Raw genomic sequence first — 20238 nt, 5'->3', positions numbered from 1 at the left:
CGACATGGTGCACACTCGGGGACCCTCGGCAAAGTGCTTGTACCAGGCATAATATGATATATATATTTAGTAAAAAAAAAATTTTGGAAGACTGTTGAAATATCATACGGTTATAAAATATTTATGACAAATTTGAAAACTATATTCGTAGTACATGAGAAGAAATACATCTTCTGGCAGTATTTAAATATTAATAGGCAATGTTAACAGCACCCCGTTCGCTGTTAACGAAAAGTTATCGAAAGAAGCTATCGACCCTCTGTCATCTCCAATTCGCGAACCAACTGCGACATTTTTCTGCAATTTTTATTAAAATAAACCGAGTTGCAAAATGTTGGGCCGCAGCAGTGTGATTGCACGCAACTTCTCCCAGTCCATGGTTCGCCTCAGCGGACACGGCGGAGTTCCCGGCGAGGTGAGCACCGGAAAACAGGCGCTTTCCGCGCGTTACATAATTTCCGTGACCACATAGGATCCGGTGGAAAATCAATCATTACACGGGGAAAACTATATTTTTTGCAGAACCTGCCCTTCGGACTGACGAACAAGTACAGGATCACCGCCCTGTTCACCATCGGCTGTGTTTTGGGCTTCGGATCGCCCTTCCTGATCGTCAGGCACCAGCTGCTCAAGAAGTAAGGTGCTCCCCAGGCGACAGCAACAACAAATGTAAGGTTAGTTTGGTCGCTGTTGAATATATCTCCCTATAATCATACATTTACTTATGTTTCAGATGTAGCGTTATCTGGTAAAGCGGCCGGGAGGCCATTTCAGTGTGTTACAGCTTAAATTTAAGTCAAAAGTGGAACCGAAATAAAGTTACCCCGTAACCGTAGAACCGAGCGATGGATGTTTTCATTTAAAGAGCTTAAAAGATGGTTAAATCAGGTCAGAGGCAACCCTTCGAAATGCTTTTATGCACTATTATATATATTTCGATGTAGTAAGATTAGGGTAGAGTCTCCAATATTTTAGCAATGTGATGTAGACACTACTTTCGCTTTAAAGATGGTTATATCAGGTCAGAGGCAACCCATTGAAATGCTTTCATGCATTATCATATATATTTCGATGTAATAAGATTTGGGTACAGTCTCCAATCTTTTAACAATGGGATGAAGAAACTACTTTCGCAATCGTGTTCTTATTGTTTTAAAAATGGGTGTTCACCCGGATAGATTAACAATGAATAGTATTGTAATTCTCTAATGTTGGCTTGTGTAGCAAAGTAGTCTTGTAAATGTTCAACATACCCAAAAAGAGAATCGCAATAGTAGGCGATGATTCAGAACCGTCACAAGGTCGTCGGAATTTAGGGAGTCACTTCGCATTTGTCAGCTATCAAATAACATAATATTTCAGTCCCAAAAACTGCTTAAAATTCAGTTATGTGGTCCTCACTTCGTAAGCCCTTGAGCAAGTTTTGCGCGCAACTGAAGCGCCATGGACACGGATATGGAGGAGGTTGCCCCGGAGCGGTATCTTACCTAGTTCAATTTGGGTTTGGCAATGTTACAGCTTCTGAAATCTCCAACAGAATTTACCATTTGGGCTGGACAGCCCGATGCGCTTTTCAGTGTGTTATCTGATTGCGGGAATCTTGGGATTTGGAGCTCCGTTCCTCGTGATTCGCCACCAGATGCTGCGCAATGTCACCGATGAGCCGTAAGTAGCAGCCGAGCGATCCGAAAAATATCTCGTCCAACACGTTTGTTTTACAGCAAGGAGGATTAACCCAAAAATGATATAAGACACTCGCTCGTTAATAAAATATTAAAGACATTGCACTTGGAATTTATTGTCGTATCTACTTGATAACAATTGGCTTGGTGGTTTTCTGTTACTTTAGCTAAAGATAAATTTCGTTCGAAAGATCAGTACAAAGATCAGCACTGTCGGCGATCAAGGAAATTCGTTAATTGACTAGGCTATCACTGGGACAAGCTACAGCTCCTCCTTGCCATCAAAGTCGTACTCCTCCTGGACGGGCGCGTCGTCGCAGTAACTAGCCTGCTCCGAGCAGATCTTGATGTCGAGATCGTTGCCGAGTTCCTCGGCCTGGAAGGCCTTCAAGAAGATCTCGTCGTTGTCCTCCAGCACCTCGTTACAGAAGTGTCCCAGGCTCTTGTTGAGATCGCCGTCCTGCACAAAGTCCACCAGCGAGGAGTCGGGATTCATCTGGCCGTTGACGATCATCTTCAGTAGGGTGAATTTACCATTGCTCTTGTAGGTTGCCTTCAGGTAATCGTCCATTTTTTCACCTAGAGCAAAGGGGAAATGTCATTAGGAACAGGGCTTGAAATAATTTTGATTAAAGAATACTAAATCCTAGTAAATCGTGAACATCGAGTAGGTACAATAAAAATATTTCGAGGGTTCTATAATCTATAATCTATGTTAAAAATATTTGATAAACTGATGGCCCGTTTCAAGGTACTGAGGTAGATTTTAAACCTTTTGTAATGTTGAAATTATAGATAATACACTTACATATGCCCTCCATGAGTTCCGTGAGGAACATCTCTGATTTGATGAGGCGGACCTTCTTGCTAATGGAGTTTCCCTGGGCATCCAGGCGGAAGCCACTGACATCGGCCATCTTATGGGAGTCCTCCTTGGCAATGGCCTCCTCCAGTTCCGTCACCACGGCCTTGCACACTGCAATTTATAGAATTCCAATTGTAAGGGGTCCCAGGGTCAGCAAGTGCTCAGCCGCCTGTTGCTGCTTCACAAGTGATATTTGCTCACCGTGACACTTGACCTCGCGGGAGGTGAAGCTGTATCCTTGGGCCAGGGCCAGCAGGCCGAACAGGATTAGCGCCTTCGTCAGCATAATTTCAATTGAGGGTTTAAATGTTATAATTGCGAGAACTAACTGAAGCCACCACGTCAGCACAAGCGCGTTCGGTTTGAATGTGCGGCGTTGATAATGTAGTGTGCTGTATATTTGCGCCGACTTAAGAGCGACGTGTTCCTTAATGCTCTTCGGCGATAAGTGTGAAATTCTTTTTAATTTATACCCAAGAAGAGTCGGCGGGGGGCGGGTGTTGAGGTCAGTTGTCAAAAATTAGTAAATATTGCTAAGAAACCTTATAGCTAATAAAAGTTAGTATCGATAGGTCTTATCAATCGCTACTTTCGGTTCTGAAATATTTTTAGGGTTACCATCTTACGCGAATTTTAGTTTAGGTTATTAAAATTCATTGAAACTATTTTTTTTAGAAACTTGGGTTTTTATTATTTTATATTTTTATATTTATCCTTAGCTAATATAATCTCTATGATATTGTAATTAAACTTAAAGTGCAGGGAAAGATTCAGGGAAAGATTTTATTTAATAAAATGTTTAATATTAATATTCTTAAATTGTAAAATTTACGAAACATTATCACATAATTATCACATAAATTATAATAATATATAATATAATATAATATATGGATATTATTGATAATTTAAAAATTCTAAAAATATCGATAGTTAAACTGCGCGCCAAATTTAAATCTCACTTCTTCTCGCATCACAGCAAGGAGAATGTGCAACTATACGAATTTCGGGAGAGCTGCTCTATATGCATCTCGTGTTTTCCCCTAGCTTTTGATCGAGAACGCCTGGCATCGCGAGACTATATAGCGAGCCGATAACTGAAGAGTCAGTCCGAATGGGGAATCTCTCGCGAGTGGCTGCACTTGCCATGTGGAGGCGAAGGCAATAGAACCGCGCGAATAGCCGCCAAAACGTTCGGAAGTTAAAGGAAGCCCTCAAGTCGGTCGCGTTCAGCGATAATTTCTACATACTCTTATTAACCATTGTAATTGGCGTTAATTAAGTGTCGTGTATCTCGCTCTCTGCGCGTGTTTCTCTGTCTTCTTCCCCAGTTTGTTTGCAATGTCGATCATTTCTAGACGACTGTTCGTTCGGTTAATTGATAAGAACGAATTGTAGTCGCACTTTGCATTATTTATACAGCAGAACCGTAGAAAAACGGAAATGCAGCGGAAATTGTGGCTATACCTTTTTTTGCTTGGGTTCATCTTTTTGACCCTGCTAAGCGGAAAGTGGCGATAAGCGTTCATTCATTATTCTTACTGAAGATACATATTTGTTTTTCGCGGTCTTGGGTCAATTTTGTGTACATTTTTTTGAGATTTCAGTGAGGCTTCTTTATTAATAATAGATTAACTGGTTGACATAGTCATCTGCTTATTATATAAGAAACTTTCGAAATGAAAATCATGCGCATCGGCAATGGCTCTGTGAACAGTAACCTTTTAGGCCCCTTTTTGAACAGATGCCACTACAGTTGGTGATATTACAGTCGGCCCGCTTCTGGCGAGCGTGGGTCTCCCCATCCTGGATGAGATTTCTCTGAAGATCCTGCTGCAGAGGATTCTGCGGAATGGATTGAGCCTGCAGTGCGCCAATTGCAGCTAAAGCTAGAGCCAGGATAATCGCGATCTTCATAGTGTGATATCTAATCCAGAAATGTTCGCCTGGTTTAACTCTCGATTGTCTTTTATAGCAAAGTTAACCACTACCGGTTTATGATAATAAGCCCATTTGTTGTAAGAGTTGCACAAATGTCATTGTTTATTTGAAAATTATGCGGAAACAATATATGCGAATGCAGTTTAGTGTATAACTAGACACTGACAAATGTAGTCGTTATTTGACATTGCAAATCTAAAGTTTAAGATCAAGATTATCTTTCGTTTCCTTGTTTTATGCCTAACTATTTTATCACTATCATGCAAGTCTAAAAACCACCAATTACAGAAGAGGCAAAATACCAATTTTGATCATTATGTTAGGATCCTAAAAGTTATTTTGACTAAATGTTGTTCAAAACTCTCACCTTTTATCGTAAGATTCTGATTTGAAGCCGGTAGGTGGCGCTTTACGAAGTTTCTTTGCTCCATTTCCACTTTGCTTCCTCAAGCTGGGTAACGGGTATCTGATAGTTTAGACACTCGACTAGACCCATGTCTTCTCTTATAATCGCATTTCTTAATAGGATTCATTTAAACTCTTAAATACTTTAAATTTGTATTTTTATTGATTAAATAGATCGCATATATCTGATGTTTTAAATGGTTTTTTTAGTTTGATTCTCTGATCTTGAAAATATAAAGGATGTTCGCATTTCGCCCAGACTAAAGGATCCAATCCAACTCACTTACGGCACACACAGACGGCCTTGTCGTTGCAGTAGCCTCCCTTGTACTTCTTGGCAATGCAGTGGGCGGCACAGGCGGTGTGGTTCCAGTTCCACTTGGACAGAAGATCGCAGGTGGCCCGCTTCTGGCGACTGTGCTCCACCACCTCCTGGTGGACATCCTCATCCACCAGAGGATTTGTAGCTGCTGGCTGATCCTCCTCAGGAACGGGCTGAGCCTGGGCCAAGCAAGCCACCAAAGCCAGGGCGATAGCCAAGAATACGAGGAACTTCATGATGTCTTAGCAGTGGAGGTACTGTTGTGGCAGACCGTGGTTTCACTGGGCTTATATAGCGATCCGGCAGCCAGATCGATTGGCCCAGGGATCCCCATCGGTGAATTTCTTTTCCATTGTCTCTTTTGCCATGCAGGAACACACGTCTCGGGGGTTTTTAGCCATTTCAGATCACTGACAATGGGAGAAACCCTTGTGTAGTGCGGTTTTATTTGCTTTGCCTTGAGAATATTGACAATTTTTCATAGATAACAGGAATATATAATGTGCGAAGCGAATTATTGCACTAAGTCAAGTTCTTTACGGCCCTTAAATTTTAGGAAGTTGTACAGCGAATGACATCTTTATGACAGAGAGCTACAGCCGCAGATTCGACAAAAGGAAAAAGCTTTTGAATCCATAATTAATCCATAATAATCAAAAGCAGATAGATTAAATTAAACTTTAGGATATCCTTTTGTTCACAGGATATGAAAGCCCATGAAACCACAAGAAGATAAATTAAATTCGAATATTTAAAATTCGCTGATCTAGGGGAACCCGTAATCGCCTCGATTTCAAGCTAACTGTTTGATTGTGTCCCACTTGAAGAAGGGCTGCGCACACAGATACACAGTTGCACTGAGATACTCAGATACTCGGCTACGCAGATACATAAACACAGGCGACAATAAATAATTTCTACCGAAAAGTCTCTTCATAAAGCCGGGCAAATAAACAAACAGGAATCACACAATGATTAGTTGGGCACTCAGCGGCAGGGGCGGGTGTGCTCGTATCTGAATCCGTATCTGCGCGTACGTGTATCTATATCTGTATCTGCATCTGGTTCTGAACCCAGTTGGGCTGAGCCGACAATCCCGATCGGATCCCACGACCGAGGCTTTTTCAGTGGCCCTGCTCCTTGGCTGGCCGTTGGCCGTTGCCTGTTTACCTTTGTTATCGACCAGGTTGTCTTGTCTTGCATTTTGGCGTCATACTGTCTGCCAGTCCACTCCACTTGAGTTTTAACCCCGCCCCTTATAGACCGTCTAGAGTCTTCTTCGTTCACCCGTCCTTACAGGGGGAGAAAAGATGGGAGACATTTTTTAGATTTTATTAGAGTTACATTTAGTTTGTATAACAAGATGTTTATGAAGAGGATGTGTTTTACTAATTTTGAGAGATTTTTACCCACGTAAGCTTAGAACAATTGTAGAAAATGCAGTATTTATAACGATTTTTAAAGAAGTATGTGTCCCATATATAATTGGAATATAGGTAGCTATTGGCAGAGTGCACATCCCAATTTTCATATTTCTAGCTCTCATAGATCCCGAGATCTGGGTGTTTATATCGATAAGGCTACACCGCCTTGATTGCCATAAAATGACATCACGATAAATTATTAAAATGGATCTCAAAAGTTGATCAATTCTTCTGATTATCTTAAAACCAATATCGTTAGGTATTTTTCCCAGTGCATGTGCGATCTTCGAAGAAGACCACAAAACGGAGTGTGGCACAGCCGAAAACAAAGGGGCGACAGGGGCGGGTGTCCGAGGGGCTGGGGTTTTAAATTGGGGGATGGAAGGGGGCAGTTATCGCCGCCGTCAGACTGTCTGGCAGGTTTCACACCGAAGCGGAGACGGAGACCGGCAACTCGACGGCCCCCCTCCGCCTGCTCACCGAAATCCTCACCAGCCGGACTCCTTAGCCAGCGGCTCTATAAATCACAGGAGCGGGGCCCTCGACGGCTCACGTTTTCCCCTGACCCCCGCCTCCGACGCCCCTGCCCCTCCCCCGCTGGCTGAGCAGCTGGTGCAACTGTTGGCCGCTTTGTTTTAGATGTTTTTTGTTGCTTTTGTTGGTGAGGCAACCTCTTGAGATGCACAAAGGAAGATAAATTTCACACGCACACACAAGTGCTCTCTCTGTCTGCCGGTGTGTGAATGTGATCGTTTTTATGCTGCTACAGTGGAGCGTCTCTAAGTAAGACAGTTCTACCTATTGATCTTTTTCTAATCACTACATTTAATTGTTAGCACGAGTCGTAGCCTTAGTAATGCACTAATTTTTAGACACTTTGGAAATCTATTTTTAATATAGGCTTATAACATTTTTTAAAACTAAATTTTACATTTTATATTATATATATAGATATATATATGTAGGGGAAATAATTTTGAAGTGGTTCTCCTTATAACATATTTTAAAGTGTTTGCATTCAATCCTTTAGTTGAGAGAAAGATCTAAAGAATTCGCGGTTAAAAGCAGGGAACCTCATTTTAACAGTCCTAACAGAGCTTTTTGAATAATTTTTGTTTTTAAATTTTAATTCTTCTGGTAGCACTACCATATATCTGGCTAGGAATCATCATCCCATCATCAGAAATTCCCTGACTTAAGTTAGCTCTGCAGTGAAGTGTGCAACTAGGGGAGGCTCCACTGTATCGGTCGTCCAGTCTCCACGATTCGGAGTGGCAAAGATAAGATATTGGAAGCGACACGCCAGACACTCTGGCGGCGACGGGATCCCGCTCTCGCCGCCGAGCTCTCGGCGTGAGTCCGATTCCTCGCCCACTACCACTGCCTCTCCGAGGCCTCTCTCGCGGGTTTTGGGCCACTCCACTCCAAGGCAAATGGCCAGTCTTGTGTGGGACCTCGGCTGCGAACGGTTGCCTCTGCTCAGTGTTACTCGCTCTTCGCTGCTCGGTCCTCGCCTTGCTTGATCGTTTTCGGGCGCTTTTCCAATCGAAACGAACCGAAAATCGCACACATAAAGCGCCATTATATAAACAGCAGATCTACAACACCTTAATGCACACGCACACACCTCTCGCCCTATAAATAGCCCACGGAAATCGGTAAATAAATAAATCGGAGAGCGGCTAAGTAAAGTTCTAGGAGGAAAATCTAATTGCGACTTTGCGAAAAGATGGTGAACTAAGCGAAAAACGTTGCCTATAATGAGAGAAGCGCACTGGATCTAAGACACAAGCGTACTTAAAAACCCGTGACCACAAGAACAGTTTCTTGAAGAGTTCCAACTGCAAAGTGAAATGTGGATTAGATGTATTTTGTTTCTCACCTGGCTGGCGGTTTGCAACGCGACTGGGAAGGCGGACGATCAGTTGGTAAGTTTTCAGCCCAAAAATCAATCAAAAGATGGAAATATTTGGATTTATCATAAGATCATCCGGGATAATGATGATGGCAACAAAAGATCTGCGATGATAAGAGGGGATCTTAAGTTCAGCAACCATTATAGGATAGGATAGGTAGGTGCTGAAGAAAGGAAGTCCTAACGCTCTCAAGCTCAACTTTCCATCCCCCATCCCAGAGCCTGCCAAACTTTCCGCCAAGACTTTCTTATAGGCATACATGCATGTGTGCAATGATCACTTCGTAAATCCCAAGAAAACACTTGAATATTCCAGGTATCAAAGGTACCAAAAGTCAGACAAAGAAGAAGCTGCGGCCGTTCTCCTCCTCCGGCTTGCGCGCCGCCGCGCTGTCTGCCAAACTCCGAGAGGAGAGTCTGCCGGCTCCGTTCTCCTCGCCTGCTCCTCCTCCGATCTTCTCCCCTCCCCTCTCCTGTCTTCAGTCGCACACCTTGATTTTTGTTTTTGTTTCATCTGACCGCCGGACGAACGTGTTTCTTGTTCCTGCGGAAAAAAGGAGAAGACTGATGAGAGGAGCCGCAAAAAGGAGAACACAAAATGGTCACAAGTCAAAAGCCATTCTCCATACCCTATGAAGAGGGCTATCATAACTTGAGGCAAAAATAACAGCCTTAGGTCGGTTTTCTGGCCTTTTTCAGAGCATGAGAAGACGGTCCTTGGAGTGGCACATGCTTCTTCGAGAGTATCCCAGCTTCGTCCTAAGAAGCCACCAGCCCTTCTTGTTTCAATTCCACCTTTTTAAGTCACTTTTGCCAATGCCACTAAGCCGGCTGATGATGACAAAGTGTGAAGAAGTATTTGGAGTGTGGAGCTTGTTCTTGTGATTCTCCTCCGCCCCTCGCAGCCTGCTCTTCGCCTCCTCGTCCGGCGAGCGGCGTGAGAACTGTCAGTCAATAATTTTGTCGTTATCTTGGTAGCAATCCTTGAGCTGTCTCCGTCCATAATTTGTGGCGGTGGAAACAGGGCCCCATGGGGGATTTTCAACCCAGGCACGTTTTCGGGATAACGCCCTATTTAAAACTTAGATAATGACAGGCGAAACTGTCATTTGCATTTCCAATCAGACATTCCCCAAGGCAGGGGTATGCCAACCTACATTTCAAGGGGGTTATATGAAAATTATAAGATTTAGAGCTTTTCGGGATCCCGAATCTGTTGATTGGGTAAGGAGTCATTTATGCCTCACTCCCCACTTCTCAAAAATCAGCCTTCTCTAAAGCCGAGGTTTTCCAAACCCATTTTACGAAGGGGTTTTTATAACAATATTTACAGGGTTCTAAGCTGAAAATGCATGTGTAGGTGCTAGCCTCCTCAGCACCCGAATCTGCTAATTGGCTAATGAGTTATTCATGTTCCGCACCATAACCAGATGGGCCCCACACCCAATTCCAGGTACAGCCAACCGATCTGCCGATTGCAGCAATATCGCGCTGTATTTATTACTCTGTCCGATATCTGTCTGCGCCCAGTCGGGAGTCGAAAATCACCTGCGCACTCCGGTTTCCAGCGCGTGCTCCGCTGATCCCACAAAGAATTCGAATTGTTTGCAGGCATTCTACATTATTTGTATATATGTTGGGGCAACAAGATAACACTGGGACAGGTGTTGTTTGTGCTTCTCATAATTGTATAACACTTCTTGTCGAGCTTCTAGTGTTTAGTATCATTGGGGCGGGGGGCTCATGTTGATTTGTGTTGAGTTACTAAGCGGGATTATGGAACTCCGATAGCCATAATCCCTTCTTCTTTTTTAACTGATACTCAGCTTTCTCTTTGCTTCTGTAGTATCTTAATAGGCTTAACCATGCTTTCCAAAATATATTTTTTCCCAGCTGGATCTTAAAAGCAAGTGCACATGCAAAATTAACCGAAAAAGGTAAAAAGATTGGCCTGAGCAGCTCAACTAGTATGCTCGTATCTTATCCGAAACATGTTTCAGTTATGGGACTTTAGATGGCTTAAAGCATTTCACTTTTCAATAACAGCGAAAACTAATTAATGTCCGAGTGACACGACAAGTAAGTATCTGTGGGCTGGCCGCAGCAAATTGGCGACAAAAGGCGCTGCAATACCGTATCCCAAAGTGCCTCCCATCTATATATACTTAGGTACAGACCTGCAGATACAGATATCTGCGATTTACATACACGCGTGTGTACGTTTTTCTGGGCTAAACAAGAATTTGCGCACTCAGCAGCCAGTTGGTCGAGAGCCATAATTTTGGTGCGGATTTCGGGGCGTTCGAGTTATGGGCCTGACAACTTTGATTTTCACATTAGCCGGTTAGCGGTGGGGGGGGGCATTGGGCAACCCACCCCCCAGCCCCCTTTTTGGGCCCCCCAAATGCGCCGCCTCTGCCAGACGTTGCCAACATTCGTATTCCAGTCAGCGGCAAAGCCCAGACGCTTGGCGACTCGCAGACCTGGCCATAAATGCAGTAAATCATTTTACGCGTGTTTGCCAAAGGGGGAGCGGTACGAGCAGTACCCCGCCCTCTCTGGAGCCTCTATACAGCCGAGGGACCTGCACTGACACCCCCTCCTCCTTCCGATCTCCACCTGCAGATGAGGCTCCCCGCCTGCGCCGCCAAGCAGGGCGAGTGCGATGATAACGAGGGTTCCGTCTGCGGCACCGATGGCCAGACCTATCCCACCAGGTGTCACCTGCTGCGGGCGCAGTGCGGCGGTCACCAGGTGAGCCTCAAGTACAGCGGCTCCTGCAATGGTGAGTACTACTAGATAATCTTTTTCCTTAGCCATTTAAGCCAAAAGGTGTAGAGCTATATATATGTAAGACTTTTCATGGTATTCATGCGAGAAAACTCAATGTTTATAGATCCATAATTCTTTCGAACTCAAAAATAATTCAAGATTGATTTAGTCTAAAATTCCCAAAATAGTCATTAAGTATTCTCAGTTTGCGGGACTTCAATCGTCTCGAAAAAACAAAATCTACCCTAGACTATTCTGATTTCTAAAAGCAAAAAACTTTGATCTTTACTTTTTATGATCTAATGCCTAATAAAAAAGGCAAATAATATATTTATCTCATCTCAACCACTAGAGTTCTGATCATTCCCTTATGCTTATGTATATTTTCTGCTTTTTATTCAATCGTAATACATAGTGTTTTAAAATTTACCATCAAAATTACCCTTTAATTTATGCTTAACACACATCTAATCCTTAAACATTACACCTTCCTAGCCTGTTTGGAGGCGGTGAAGTTCGCTCGTCGCCAGCAGGAACGGGATCCGGACTACTTTGTGCCCCGGTGCAGGAAGGACGGCAACTTTGCGGCGATGCAGTGCTACGGGAACAATGGGTGCTGGTGCAGCGACAGCCAGGGTAGGCCCATCGAGGATGCCACCAAGCAGACCCGGCGGAAGGGGAAGCTCCGCTGCAGGGCCAATCGACGTGGTCGCCGCCGCCTGGCCTCGCACCAGATCAGCTATACTCCGGACACCTCTGCCTCCAAGGGAAGTTCGGAGGCAGGATCTACGGCGCACCGAGCCTGCAGCAAAACGGATCGCTTGCTGTTCAATGCAAACCTGATGCGCATGTTCCGGAACGAGGCTCAGAGCTTCTTCCGCCAGCCTTCTCTGTCGGACTCCCACATCCTGGAGTGGAAGTTCTCCAAGCTGGACACGAATGGCAACAAGTTGCTCGACCGCCAGGAGGTCAGGGAGCTGAAGAAGGTCCTCAGGCGGGTGGGTAATTTGATTTGTTTGATCTAGATGACCATTTAATCCCTTTCATTTTTTACTAGAATGTAAAACCTCGTCGATGTGGACGCACCTTCGGCAAATACTGTGATGTTATCAAGGACTCGAATCTGAATTGGTTGGAGTGGAGCATATGTTTTACCAAGGAGTTCCATAACCGTGAGTAAAACTACTATCACCTTTTAAATGCCAGGATCACCTTTTGTAAGGAATTAAATGACGTTTTAGAACGCTTATTCATTACGTTTAAAAGCCAATGTTAGTTTAGAATTCTAACTATATCTATACTAAACACTAAGCGGGAAATCATGATCCATTTGAAGTATCTCATCCCACTTGTGTGCCATCTAAATCCAGGTAGTGCTGTCATAAATCTTCTGGCGAGCAGTGCAGCCACAGCCCCACCCCACTCCACCCACTATAATATCCACAACACGAACGTCAATGGCCACCACCGAGGTCATACCAACACCATCGCCAGTGGAGGCAGTCCGCACACGTACTCCGAGGATGTGAGTGGCAGTGAGGAGCACGAGGACAACTACGAGGACAGCGGCACGGGCTACGGAGGCGAAGAGGACGACTCTCAGGGAGCCGATCTGCCCAGCTCTCGAACCCGCATCCCATCATTATATAGTACGTAGATTTGTGTGCAAATTATTTCAATAATGATCTCTAGAATTTTCGAACCCTATCCTAACATTATTAAAAAATTCGAGATCATTTCGGCACTAAAAATATTCATATTTTTCACTTTGAAAAATATAATGATCTTATTATTTTCGATCAATAACTCATCAATTAGACTTATAAATAGCTAATTAAAATGCATTTCAGCATTTCCTTAGCATGATATAAGATACAGTTGACCCCCATACTATATCATTCCAAAGGGCAGAATAAAATGTTTGTTAAAGCGCAAATCTTTACAGTGCTCAACTCGAAGCCAGAGGCGGCTAGCCAGGACTTGGAGAATGACTCCAACTGCTGGATGGATCAGTCGGTGACGCTGGAGGAGCAGGGCGTAAGTTATAATGCATTCTATTAGAGGAATTACTTTCTAATTTTATAATTTTTCCACAGCACGGCGGAAAGAACGTGCTGTTTGTGCCGCAGTGCCTGCCGGATGGTCGCTATCAGCGCATCCAGTGCTACTCCTCCACGTCCACCTCCTACTGCTGGTGCGTCAACGAGGACACGGGCAAGAGCATTCCGGGCACATCGGTGAAGAACAAGCGGCCTCAGTGCGACGAGAACGTGGTGGTGCGACCCATGAAGGGATGCACCGAGCCGCGGAAGACGCAGTTCCTCAAGGAGCTGAAGGCCTACCTGAACACCTCGCTCCTGCCCAGCAGTACCACCGGGTAGGTTTATTTCCTTGCAATAAGATCACATGTTAAGGAAAATAAAAGCATTATTTTTTAGTTAATAATATGATACATGATAATTACAATACATTTTAATTATGGACCTTTGCAGAAGCAATTCCACCATGTGGAAGACGGATGACGAGCGGATTGCCACGCTGAGTTTTGTGTATCTGGATAAGAACAAAAACAAGTCGTGGGATCGCCGGGAGTGGAAGAACTTCCGCGATCTGGTCACCAGTGCCAGGTGAGTCCCCATTCCCTATCCACATATATCCCTATCCCTAAATACTATCCCATCCAACAGCAACTTGCGCAGATGCGGCAAGAAGATGCCGCGCTACTGCGATGTCAATGGGGACAAGAAGATCTCGCTGGCTGAGTGGCTCAACTGTCTGCAGGCGACCCCGCGGGAGAGTGCCACCACGCCAAAGCCGGCACAGTCAAGTGGGTTATCCTTACTGCCAAAAACCCAGGGTCCATACTAATTCATGTCCAATTCCAGATGAAACGGCCAGTCCAAAATTCCAGGGGGTTAATCCGGTGGAGCGATATCTGAAAGATTGATTGGGGACAGCGATTCCCAATCCGTGCTGCTGCTACTACTACTCATTAGATGTCGTCGTGCCATGACACACACAAAACCACACGAAAACACATCCTACACATCCACAATAGGGTGGGTCGATTTTTTGGATTAACTCTAAAAATGTAGTGTTTTTTTTTAAAGAAATATAATTTCTAATTGGAGTTTTTGAAGATCCTCATTAAAATATAAATACAGTAAATTTTACTTTATGATTTTTAACAATTTTTTATATTATAAGATTTGCATTTTTAAGATTTTTGTTTCATTTTAATTACAAAAAATGGTACAAGAGACTTAATCGAATAGGTACACGCATAAATTTAAAAATGCAACAATACTGGAATATCTGATAAAATTATATGTCTTTACAAGATCAGTTAAGTTTTTCTTGTTAAATTGTTTGTCCATAAATTATTAGTGATCTTTGGTCTTAAGAAAGCTGTAATATCTAAGCCCAGAATTTGTCGTCCATAAAATCGATTCACCCTAACGCTCACCTACACGCAGACACATTCCTAGCATTAGATTCTATAATTTACATGTGTATGTTACTAATTCTTAATTAGTGTTGTAAATATTATCGGACATAAATGTTTAAGCTTAGCTACAAGTTTGGTCATATCGGTTTTAAGGCTAGTGGTGCTTGGCGCTAATCACATCCCAGTGTATTAGGCGCAGTGGCAGCTTCTTGATGTCGACTTCCTCCCACGAGATGACGCGCAGCAGCTGCTTGGCGGCATAGAACAGCAGGACTATCACCAGCGTGGTCACCTCCATGATGACAAAGTGCGATATGGACGTGCCGATGTCCAGCCAGGAGCCCTGGTTGCGCACCAGGAACAGGAAGTTCAGGCCCATCACATCACAGATGAGCAGCAGGCAAATGAAGATCTGCTCCTCGTGCTGGCGCACAAACTCACTCTGGGCATAGACCACCGACATGATCAGAATGACCGGCACGAGAAGCTTCAATAGCACCAGACCCATGATCACAAAGGGTGCAAAGTGGCTGAGGTAGCAACGGGCGATATTGGGGTCAAACGAGCTGATGGAGGCTATGTTGCCGGATCCGAAAAGCGAGAAGAAAGTGTATAGCAGCAGGGTGAAGGCCAGACGAAGCACTGACCTCTCAGCCTGGGCATTCTGCGCCCTCAGCGAGAGACCCAACTCCAGGGCCAGCATCTGGACAAACACAGCTTCGTAGGAGGTACATAGTGTTGCGTACAGGGATCCCAGATTAAAGCCAATCTGAGCCAGGCGTTGCTCCAGTCTTGGTTCTTTGCTCATCGCAATGGACGTGAAAGCGTATACCAGAAACATCCAACTGCACAGCTTAATAGGAATAGGAGTCTTCCATCCGATTGAGTGAAGATAAGCACACACAAGGGTTTGCAGCAGGATCAGGACATTGCAGTACTTGTTGTGATTTTTGTGGCTTAATCTCGCTTTCGCGTTCCAAAGTGAATTTATAAGGATTGTAATAACTCCCACTGCAAGTAGATATCCATTTTGATAGCCCACTGATAAGGGCAGCAGGGGGAAACAGGCCAGGATCAGGACCAATGCCAACCAGGAGAAGAACTCCCTGGATTTGGGTTGAAAGCTACTCCATCCATTGTGGCAGGCAAAGGCAAGGAAACCTAGCGAGATCAGGCGGCGCTCGAAGAAGGTGAAGACCATTAGCTCCGCGCAAGCAATGATCAACATTAGCTGCCACACTGTGGTCTGCAGGGCTGGTGCACTATAAGCCGATGCAGGCGAGGAAGAAAAGTTCTGGTTCCAAGGTTGCAACGCCTTCAGCCAGACGAAGTTCGGAAGCAGCAGGTAAAAGGATATATCCAGCGGTGTTCGTTGGCTAAGCAGACAGATCACTAGCAAGACCACATAACTTCCCAGGCTTAGTCTCACCAGTTTTGTGCTCCTCTCGAGCATTAGCTCCACTTTGCTAGCCCTGTTCCTAGACAGCAGACGGTACAGGTAGAATATCCACCCCAGGAAAGTGGAAGTGGTGCTCAGCAAAAGTGCTCTACGGTAGTATCCATGATAATAGTCGATTCCCTCAAGAGCTTGCGACATGATGATTTGGCTCTTCGCTATAGAATGCGAGTACTCTCTGTTCTTATGAAGCCTTAGGATTCCATCTTTGTATCTCTCGACCGCATCCGATGGGAGAACTTCAAATTCGGAAAGGACCCCTGCGAAAAATCCTTTCATGTGCTGCTTTTGGAGAGCGGCATACTGTTCCAAAAGCTGCAGAGCGTTCAAATGGGCAGACATGGCCTCGTACTCTTTGCTGACATTCATGTAGCCCACGGGCAACGTTCCAAAGTTGTTCATGGGCGGTGGCAGTCCCACCAAGGCGGACATCAAGGGTGTGAGCTGCGCTTGCTCCAGCTCGTGCATTGGCATGGCGGGACCTTCACGGTTGGGCATAAATGTTTTACCTCCAGGATTGGGAGCCAAGCGCGAAACTCCAGCGCCCCAGAGGATAAAAGGAGTGTCAGTCTCATGGGCGGAACCAGCGCCGTGGGCACCTATTCGAACATTCGTTAAAAAAGAAGTAGAAAATTGTGTTATAACATATCTACATACCCGAGTCAGTCATTCCATGATCAGCGGTCATCAAGTAAGCAGTTCGCTTGTCGGGAAACACCCGCTCGAACTCCTGGTAGATATCGTAAACTCCTTTTTCCGTCTTGTCCACAGTCTGGCGGAACTTCGGAGCTCCCGGCTTGTGGACATGACCGGCGGTGTCCAGTCCCAGAAGGTGCAGGAAGAAGACTACGTTCCTGGTGTTCTGCAGGGACTCGCCCTTTCGCTGGAGCAGGAACCTGACCCGCTTAAACACCCACTCGTCCTGCTCGTAGGCATCGTAGCCCGGCGAGAAGTCCAGTTCGTGGTCGTAGAAGCGAGAGTGCATTTTCCCGCTGCTGGACAGGTGGGAAAACACACTGATTACATCCTCGGCGCCCCAGGCGTAGGTCTGTAAGCTCCGGTTGAAGACCGTGTCGAAGTCTATGGGGTTCTTCTTCCAGCCACGCAGCACGGCCGACGGATCCTCGTAGAGCCCGGCGATTAGGGTTATGTGTCCCGGTCTGGTTTCAGTGGGCACGCGGGTGCGCGACACGCCCACCAGGCCCTCGCGCAGGAAGATCTCACGCAGGTGCGGTACATAGCGGCAGTTCTCCTCGAAGAAGGAGGCGGCGCGGAATCCATCGGTCACGATCAGCACCAAGCGGTTCGCCGGCGCCTCCAATCCGAAGGACAGAGGATACTTCTGTGGGGTGAGGCCCGTGATCACCGGCGAGCGGAAGTAGATCACGAATATGGAGCCCAGGAGCAGTACGTGAACCACCAGGGCGTACGCAATCCACATCTCGGCCCGAATATCTGTTTTTGTTTTCAAAAGCCAATCAGCTGTCAGAGGGAGTGAATGAGTAAGCGCGTCCGGTATCGAGTACCCAAACCTGACTGGAAAGCGGTCAGTGATGCTCGAACCGTGGAATTAGTAGAACTGAATGTAAAATGTATATTTACATGTAAGATAGCTATTTGGTGGGTAAAATCTAGGCAAGCATCACTTTATTCAATTGATAAATTGTTGCTGTTAAGGTACCTTTTTCGCTTTCAAATATTATAGAATAGGATTTATTAAAAAACAGTTTTTTTTTTTTAATATTGAATTGAATTTTAGTTAATTAATTTTCATGCAGTTTATAGTTTGTTAATAATGTAAAGAACACAATTTTACATCAATCCACTTTATAGCTATTTCCAGACCAAATAATGCCAACAGCGCAGCACTATTGCTCCGATAAACATCCAGCTGTTCGGTTATCGGTGCGTGCGTGCCATCTCTAGCTGTAAAAAATGTCAGCGGCACGTTTATACGGAGGTTTTCGTTTATTTTCCTCGAGCGCCGTGCAGCGCAACGCCGTCGGTGGCAAGAGCCTGGTGGAGGCCGTGGCCGTGACCAGGAGCGGCCGCACCATTGTGGCCTGGCACCCGGACACGCCCCATCCCTACGAGAACACCCAGCCGCTGCCTAAGATCGCCGAAATTCAGACCTCCTCGGTGGTCAAGGAGTCGGCGCTGAAGACGGCGATGCAGGCCTTTAAGGGCAAGCATCCCGAGGTGGCGCGCCAGGAGCTGATGCAGCTGACGCACACGACCAAGCACCGCTGGTTTCCACGCGCCCGCGACAGGAAGGCCAAGAAGACGCCGATGGACCGGCCGTACCTGTAGCTTTCCCCACCCAGTGCATTGCATAATGTTCAAATAAATTCGTTCTTGTTTAATCCATACGTTGGCGCTTGATGAATACATTGAGCAGATCAGAGATTGGAATGTCTGCGGGCGGTTGGGCAGGCGGAGGAGGTGCCGTGTTGTTCCGGTGCTGCGGGAAGGTGGGCATCATGCGGGGATCACAGGCTAAAATGGCAAAATAGTTGCATTGGTAGGGATAATCATGTAAAAAGCTATATAATTCCCAACTCACCCACTGGCGGATCCAGGAAGTACTTGCTGCTTAGACACTCCTCGGCGGTGGCTCTGGTATTTGGGTTGTAGATGAACAAAATGTTGAGGAGATTCCTGCCCGATTGGCCTATCATGTGGAACTTCGTTTTAAGATTATTGTATGGCTGCTGGCTCAGGGTAAAGTTCTGCACGGCAGGAAGATCGGCAAAGCCAGGCCAAATGGACTCCGAGGGGGCTCCCAAAAGATCTATAATCATGTCCAGCTGGGCAATCTCCGAATTGCCCGGGAGCAGAGGCTTTCCAAGCAGCAGTTCTCCCAGAATGCAGCCAAATGCCCACATGTCCACCGCCGTGGTGTGCGTCCGGCAGCCCAGGAGCAGTTCCGGCGCCCTGTACCACAGAGTAACCATCTGCGGGGTCATGGGTTTCGGGGGATGGCTGAACATGCGAGCCAGGCCAAAGTCAGCTGGGGTATGGAACTGGGTTAGCCAATAAGAGGCACTAAATCGATTCGTTTACTCACCAACTTTGATGCATCCCTTGTCGGTCATCAGCAGATTGGAAACCTTCAGATCCCTGTGGATCATGTACCGCGCATGGAGGTACTTCAAGGCATTCAGCACCTGCAACGTAATGCACTTAACCTCGGACTCGGTGAAGGGTTTCGCCATGTTGTCCAGCACGGACGCCAGGTCCTGTTCGCAGAAATCCATCACCAGGAAGATGCTGTCCAGGCTTTTGCCCACCACCACCTCTCGCAGGCGGACAATGTTCTCATGATTACATTGCTTCAGGATCATGATCTCGCGGAGTCCACTGACGGGCAGGCCATCCTTCTCCTGATCCATGCGGACCTTCTTCAGGGCCACGATCTCATTGCTGCGGGTGTCACGTGCGCGATCTGTAGAGGATTGAAGGTTAACAAAGCGGCTTAACCATTCTATAGGACCATCCTTACAAACAATTCCGTAACTGCCTTCGCCCACGCGGTTCAGTTTCTCAAACTCGGAGACAGGACGACAGCGGCCAAACTGGAAGATTCATTTGTATACCAAATTCTTGAGAGGATTACCTAGATTTGTGGCAACTTACCAGATTCTGCTCAGGTATGGGCATTGGAGTGCCGGTGTTCAGCGACATGAGGAAGCCCTTACGGGTAATGGGCGCCTGGGGATCCGGAGCCGGATTGGTCTCCAATTCATTCGACTTTAAGCTGGACATGATTCAGAAAACCGGCATTTATTGACAAAGCAAAACAAGTGGAAAATGTTTACAATATTGCATTAGAGACGGATGTTCTAGCCCGATAACACAAGCCGCTTTCGATAACCCACTAGAACTTCCAAAGTTATCGGTCTTGGCGCGCATTTATATAACTTTTGAAATCTGTTCTGGGAAAATCGCCAAGCGACAATTACCTGAAATGTATGCCCATGTTTTGTAATAGCCTCTAATCGAATCGAA

The 20238-nt window shown here is 45.6% G+C and overlaps 8 protein-coding genes and 1 long non-coding RNA gene across 13 annotated transcripts; 4 read left to right on the top strand and 5 right to left on the bottom strand.

The window, feature by feature from the left end:
• Positions 1–243: 243 nt before the first annotated feature.
• Positions 244–842, top strand: LOC108022271 (cytochrome c oxidase subunit 7C, mitochondrial). Of its 2 annotated transcripts, none has more exons than XM_017091130.3 (3): positions 244–415; positions 523–669; positions 734–842. In XM_017091130.3, the coding sequence occupies exons 1-2, from the start codon at positions 332–334 to the stop codon at positions 637–639; spliced, it is 201 nt and encodes a 66-aa protein (XP_016946619.1). In that variant the 5' UTR covers positions 244–331; the 3' UTR covers positions 640–669; positions 734–842. The 2 variants fall into 2 exon arrangements, with proteins under 2 accessions (XP_016946619.1, XP_016946618.1); XM_017091129.3 differs by having other exon boundaries at positions 245–415; positions 523–674.
• A 447-nt stretch (positions 843–1289) lies between these two features.
• On the top strand, positions 1290–1794 carry LOC108022166 (cytochrome c oxidase subunit 7C, mitochondrial). Its single transcript, XM_017091010.3, has 3 exons — positions 1290–1478; positions 1538–1665; positions 1722–1794. Exons 1-3 carry the CDS (start codon positions 1389–1391, stop codon positions 1732–1734), a joined length of 231 nt encoding a protein of 76 aa, XP_016946499.1. The 5' UTR covers positions 1290–1388; the 3' UTR covers positions 1735–1794.
• LOC108022165 (protein seele) lies at positions 1763–3109 on the bottom strand. The gene is made up of 3 exons (XM_017091009.2): positions 2749–3109; positions 2491–2658; positions 1763–2261 (listed from the first exon to the last, which is right to left on the bottom strand). The coding sequence occupies exons 1-3, from the start codon at positions 2831–2833 to the stop codon at positions 1945–1947; spliced, it is 570 nt and encodes a 189-aa protein (XP_016946498.1). The 5' UTR covers positions 2834–3109; the 3' UTR covers positions 1763–1944.
• A 555-nt stretch (positions 3110–3664) lies between these two features.
• Positions 3665–14898, top strand: LOC108022681 (SPARC-related modular calcium-binding protein 2). 4 transcript variants are annotated; one of them, XM_044091924.2, is made up of 11 exons: positions 3665–3811; positions 8285–8567; positions 11180–11339; positions 11822–12324; positions 12384–12498; positions 12697–12975; positions 13257–13363; positions 13423–13703; positions 13819–13953; positions 14014–14153; positions 14212–14898. In XM_044091924.2, exons 2-11 carry the CDS (start codon positions 8493–8495, stop codon positions 14271–14273), a joined length of 1857 nt encoding a protein of 618 aa, XP_043947859.1. In that variant the 5' UTR covers positions 3665–3811; positions 8285–8492; the 3' UTR covers positions 14274–14898. The 4 variants fall into 4 exon arrangements, with proteins under 4 accessions (XP_043947859.1, XP_043947860.1, XP_050744109.1 ...); XM_044091925.2 differs by having other exon boundaries at positions 3669–3765; XM_050888152.1 differs by lacking the exon at positions 3665–3811 and having other exon boundaries at positions 8070–8567.
• Positions 5035–5484, bottom strand: LOC108022680 (defensin). The gene has a single exon (XM_017091751.2). It carries the CDS (start codon positions 5449–5451, stop codon positions 5173–5175), a length of 279 nt encoding a protein of 92 aa, XP_016947240.1. The 5' UTR covers positions 5452–5484; the 3' UTR covers positions 5035–5172.
• LOC127011064 (uncharacterized) lies at positions 5650–9651 on the bottom strand. Its single transcript, XR_007764110.1, has 3 exons — positions 9184–9651; positions 8522–9098; positions 5650–6507 (listed from the first exon to the last, which is right to left on the bottom strand). It is a non-coding gene; the product is annotated as an uncharacterized LOC127011064 (long non-coding RNA).
• On the bottom strand, positions 14495–17747 carry LOC108022679 (GPI ethanolamine phosphate transferase 1). The gene is made up of 2 exons (XM_017091750.3): positions 16888–17747; positions 14495–16829 (listed from the first exon to the last, which is right to left on the bottom strand). Exons 1-2 carry the CDS (start codon positions 17669–17671, stop codon positions 14929–14931), a joined length of 2685 nt encoding a protein of 894 aa, XP_016947239.1. The 5' UTR covers positions 17672–17747; the 3' UTR covers positions 14495–14928.
• Positions 17748–18123: 376 nt separating this feature from the next.
• LOC108023106 (39S ribosomal protein L42, mitochondrial) lies at positions 18124–18599 on the top strand. Its single transcript, XM_017092372.3, has one exon. The coding sequence runs from the start codon at positions 18166–18168 to the stop codon at positions 18538–18540; it is 375 nt and encodes a 124-aa protein (XP_016947861.1). The 5' UTR covers positions 18124–18165; the 3' UTR covers positions 18541–18599.
• On the bottom strand, positions 18575–20067 carry LOC108023105 (cyclin-dependent kinase 10). The gene is made up of 5 exons (XM_017092371.3): positions 19867–20067; positions 19733–19805; positions 19298–19675; positions 18794–19240; positions 18575–18726 (listed from the first exon to the last, which is right to left on the bottom strand). The coding sequence occupies exons 1-5, from the start codon at positions 19993–19995 to the stop codon at positions 18590–18592; spliced, it is 1164 nt and encodes a 387-aa protein (XP_016947860.1). The 5' UTR covers positions 19996–20067; the 3' UTR covers positions 18575–18589.
• Positions 20068–20238: the final 171 nt, after the last annotated feature.

The sequence above is a fragment of the Drosophila biarmipes genome, chromosome 2R (genome assembly GCF_025231255.1).
Source record: "Drosophila biarmipes strain raj3 chromosome 2R, RU_DBia_V1.1, whole genome shotgun sequence".
In the NCBI taxonomy this organism is placed as follows: Eukaryota; Metazoa; Arthropoda; class Insecta; order Diptera; family Drosophilidae; genus Drosophila; species Drosophila biarmipes.
Note: the sequence above shows the minus strand (reverse complement) of the source record. Positions and strands in the feature narration are given on the sequence as shown.

Bases quoted from the DNA above. Each gene is read 5' to 3' on its own strand.
- LOC108022271 (XM_017091130.3), top strand. From the start codon at position 332: ATGTTGGGCCGCAGCAGTGTGATTGCACGCAACTTCTCCCAGTCCATG. The intron at 416-522 runs GTGAGCACCGGA...TATTTTTTGCAG, and splicing joins ACGGCGGAGTTCCCGGCGAG to AACCTGCCCTTCGGACTGAC.
- LOC108022166 (XM_017091010.3), top strand. From the start codon at position 1,389: ATGTGGTCCTCACTTCGTAAGCCCTTGAGCAAGTTTTGCGCGCAACTG. The intron at 1,479-1,537 runs GTATCTTACCTA...AATCTCCAACAG, and splicing joins GAGGAGGTTGCCCCGGAGCG to AATTTACCATTTGGGCTGGA.
- LOC108022165 (XM_017091009.2), bottom strand. From the start codon at position 2,833: ATGCTGACGAAGGCGCTAATCCTGTTCGGCCTGCTGGCCCTGGCCCAA. The intron at 2,659-2,748 runs GTGAGCAAATAT...TATAAATTGCAG, and splicing joins CCGCGAGGTCAAGTGTCACG to TGTGCAAGGCCGTGGTGACG. The intron at 2,262-2,490 runs GTAAGTGTATTA...CCTTTGCTCTAG, and splicing joins GGAACTCATGGAGGGCATAT to GTGAAAAAATGGACGATTAC.
- LOC108022680 (XM_017091751.2), bottom strand. From the start codon at position 5,451: ATGAAGTTCCTCGTATTCTTGGCTATCGCCCTGGCTTTGGTGGCTTGC.
- LOC108022681 (XM_044091924.2), top strand. From the start codon at position 8,493: ATGTGGATTAGATGTATTTTGTTTCTCACCTGGCTGGCGGTTTGCAAC. The intron at 13,364-13,422 runs GTAAGTTATAAT...ATTTTTCCACAG, and splicing joins TGACGCTGGAGGAGCAGGGC to CACGGCGGAAAGAACGTGCT. The intron at 13,954-14,013 runs GTGAGTCCCCAT...CCCATCCAACAG, and splicing joins GATCTGGTCACCAGTGCCAG to CAACTTGCGCAGATGCGGCA.
- LOC108022679 (XM_017091750.3), bottom strand. From the start codon at position 17,671: ATGTGGATTGCGTACGCCCTGGTGGTTCACGTACTGCTCCTGGGCTCC. The intron at 16,830-16,887 runs GTATGTAGATAT...ATGTTCGAATAG, and splicing joins TCATGGAATGACTGACTCGG to GTGCCCACGGCGCTGGTTCC.
- LOC108023106 (XM_017092372.3), top strand. From the start codon at position 18,166: ATGTCAGCGGCACGTTTATACGGAGGTTTTCGTTTATTTTCCTCGAGC.
- LOC108023105 (XM_017092371.3), bottom strand. From the start codon at position 19,995: ATGTCCAGCTTAAAGTCGAATGAATTGGAGACCAATCCGGCTCCGGAT. The intron at 19,806-19,866 runs GTAAGTTGCCAC...TGAATCTTCCAG, and splicing joins CCATACCTGAGCAGAATCTG to TTTGGCCGCTGTCGTCCTGT. The intron at 19,676-19,732 runs GTAAGGATGGTC...AATCCTCTACAG, and splicing joins AGGCAGTTACGGAATTGTTT to ATCGCGCACGTGACACCCGC.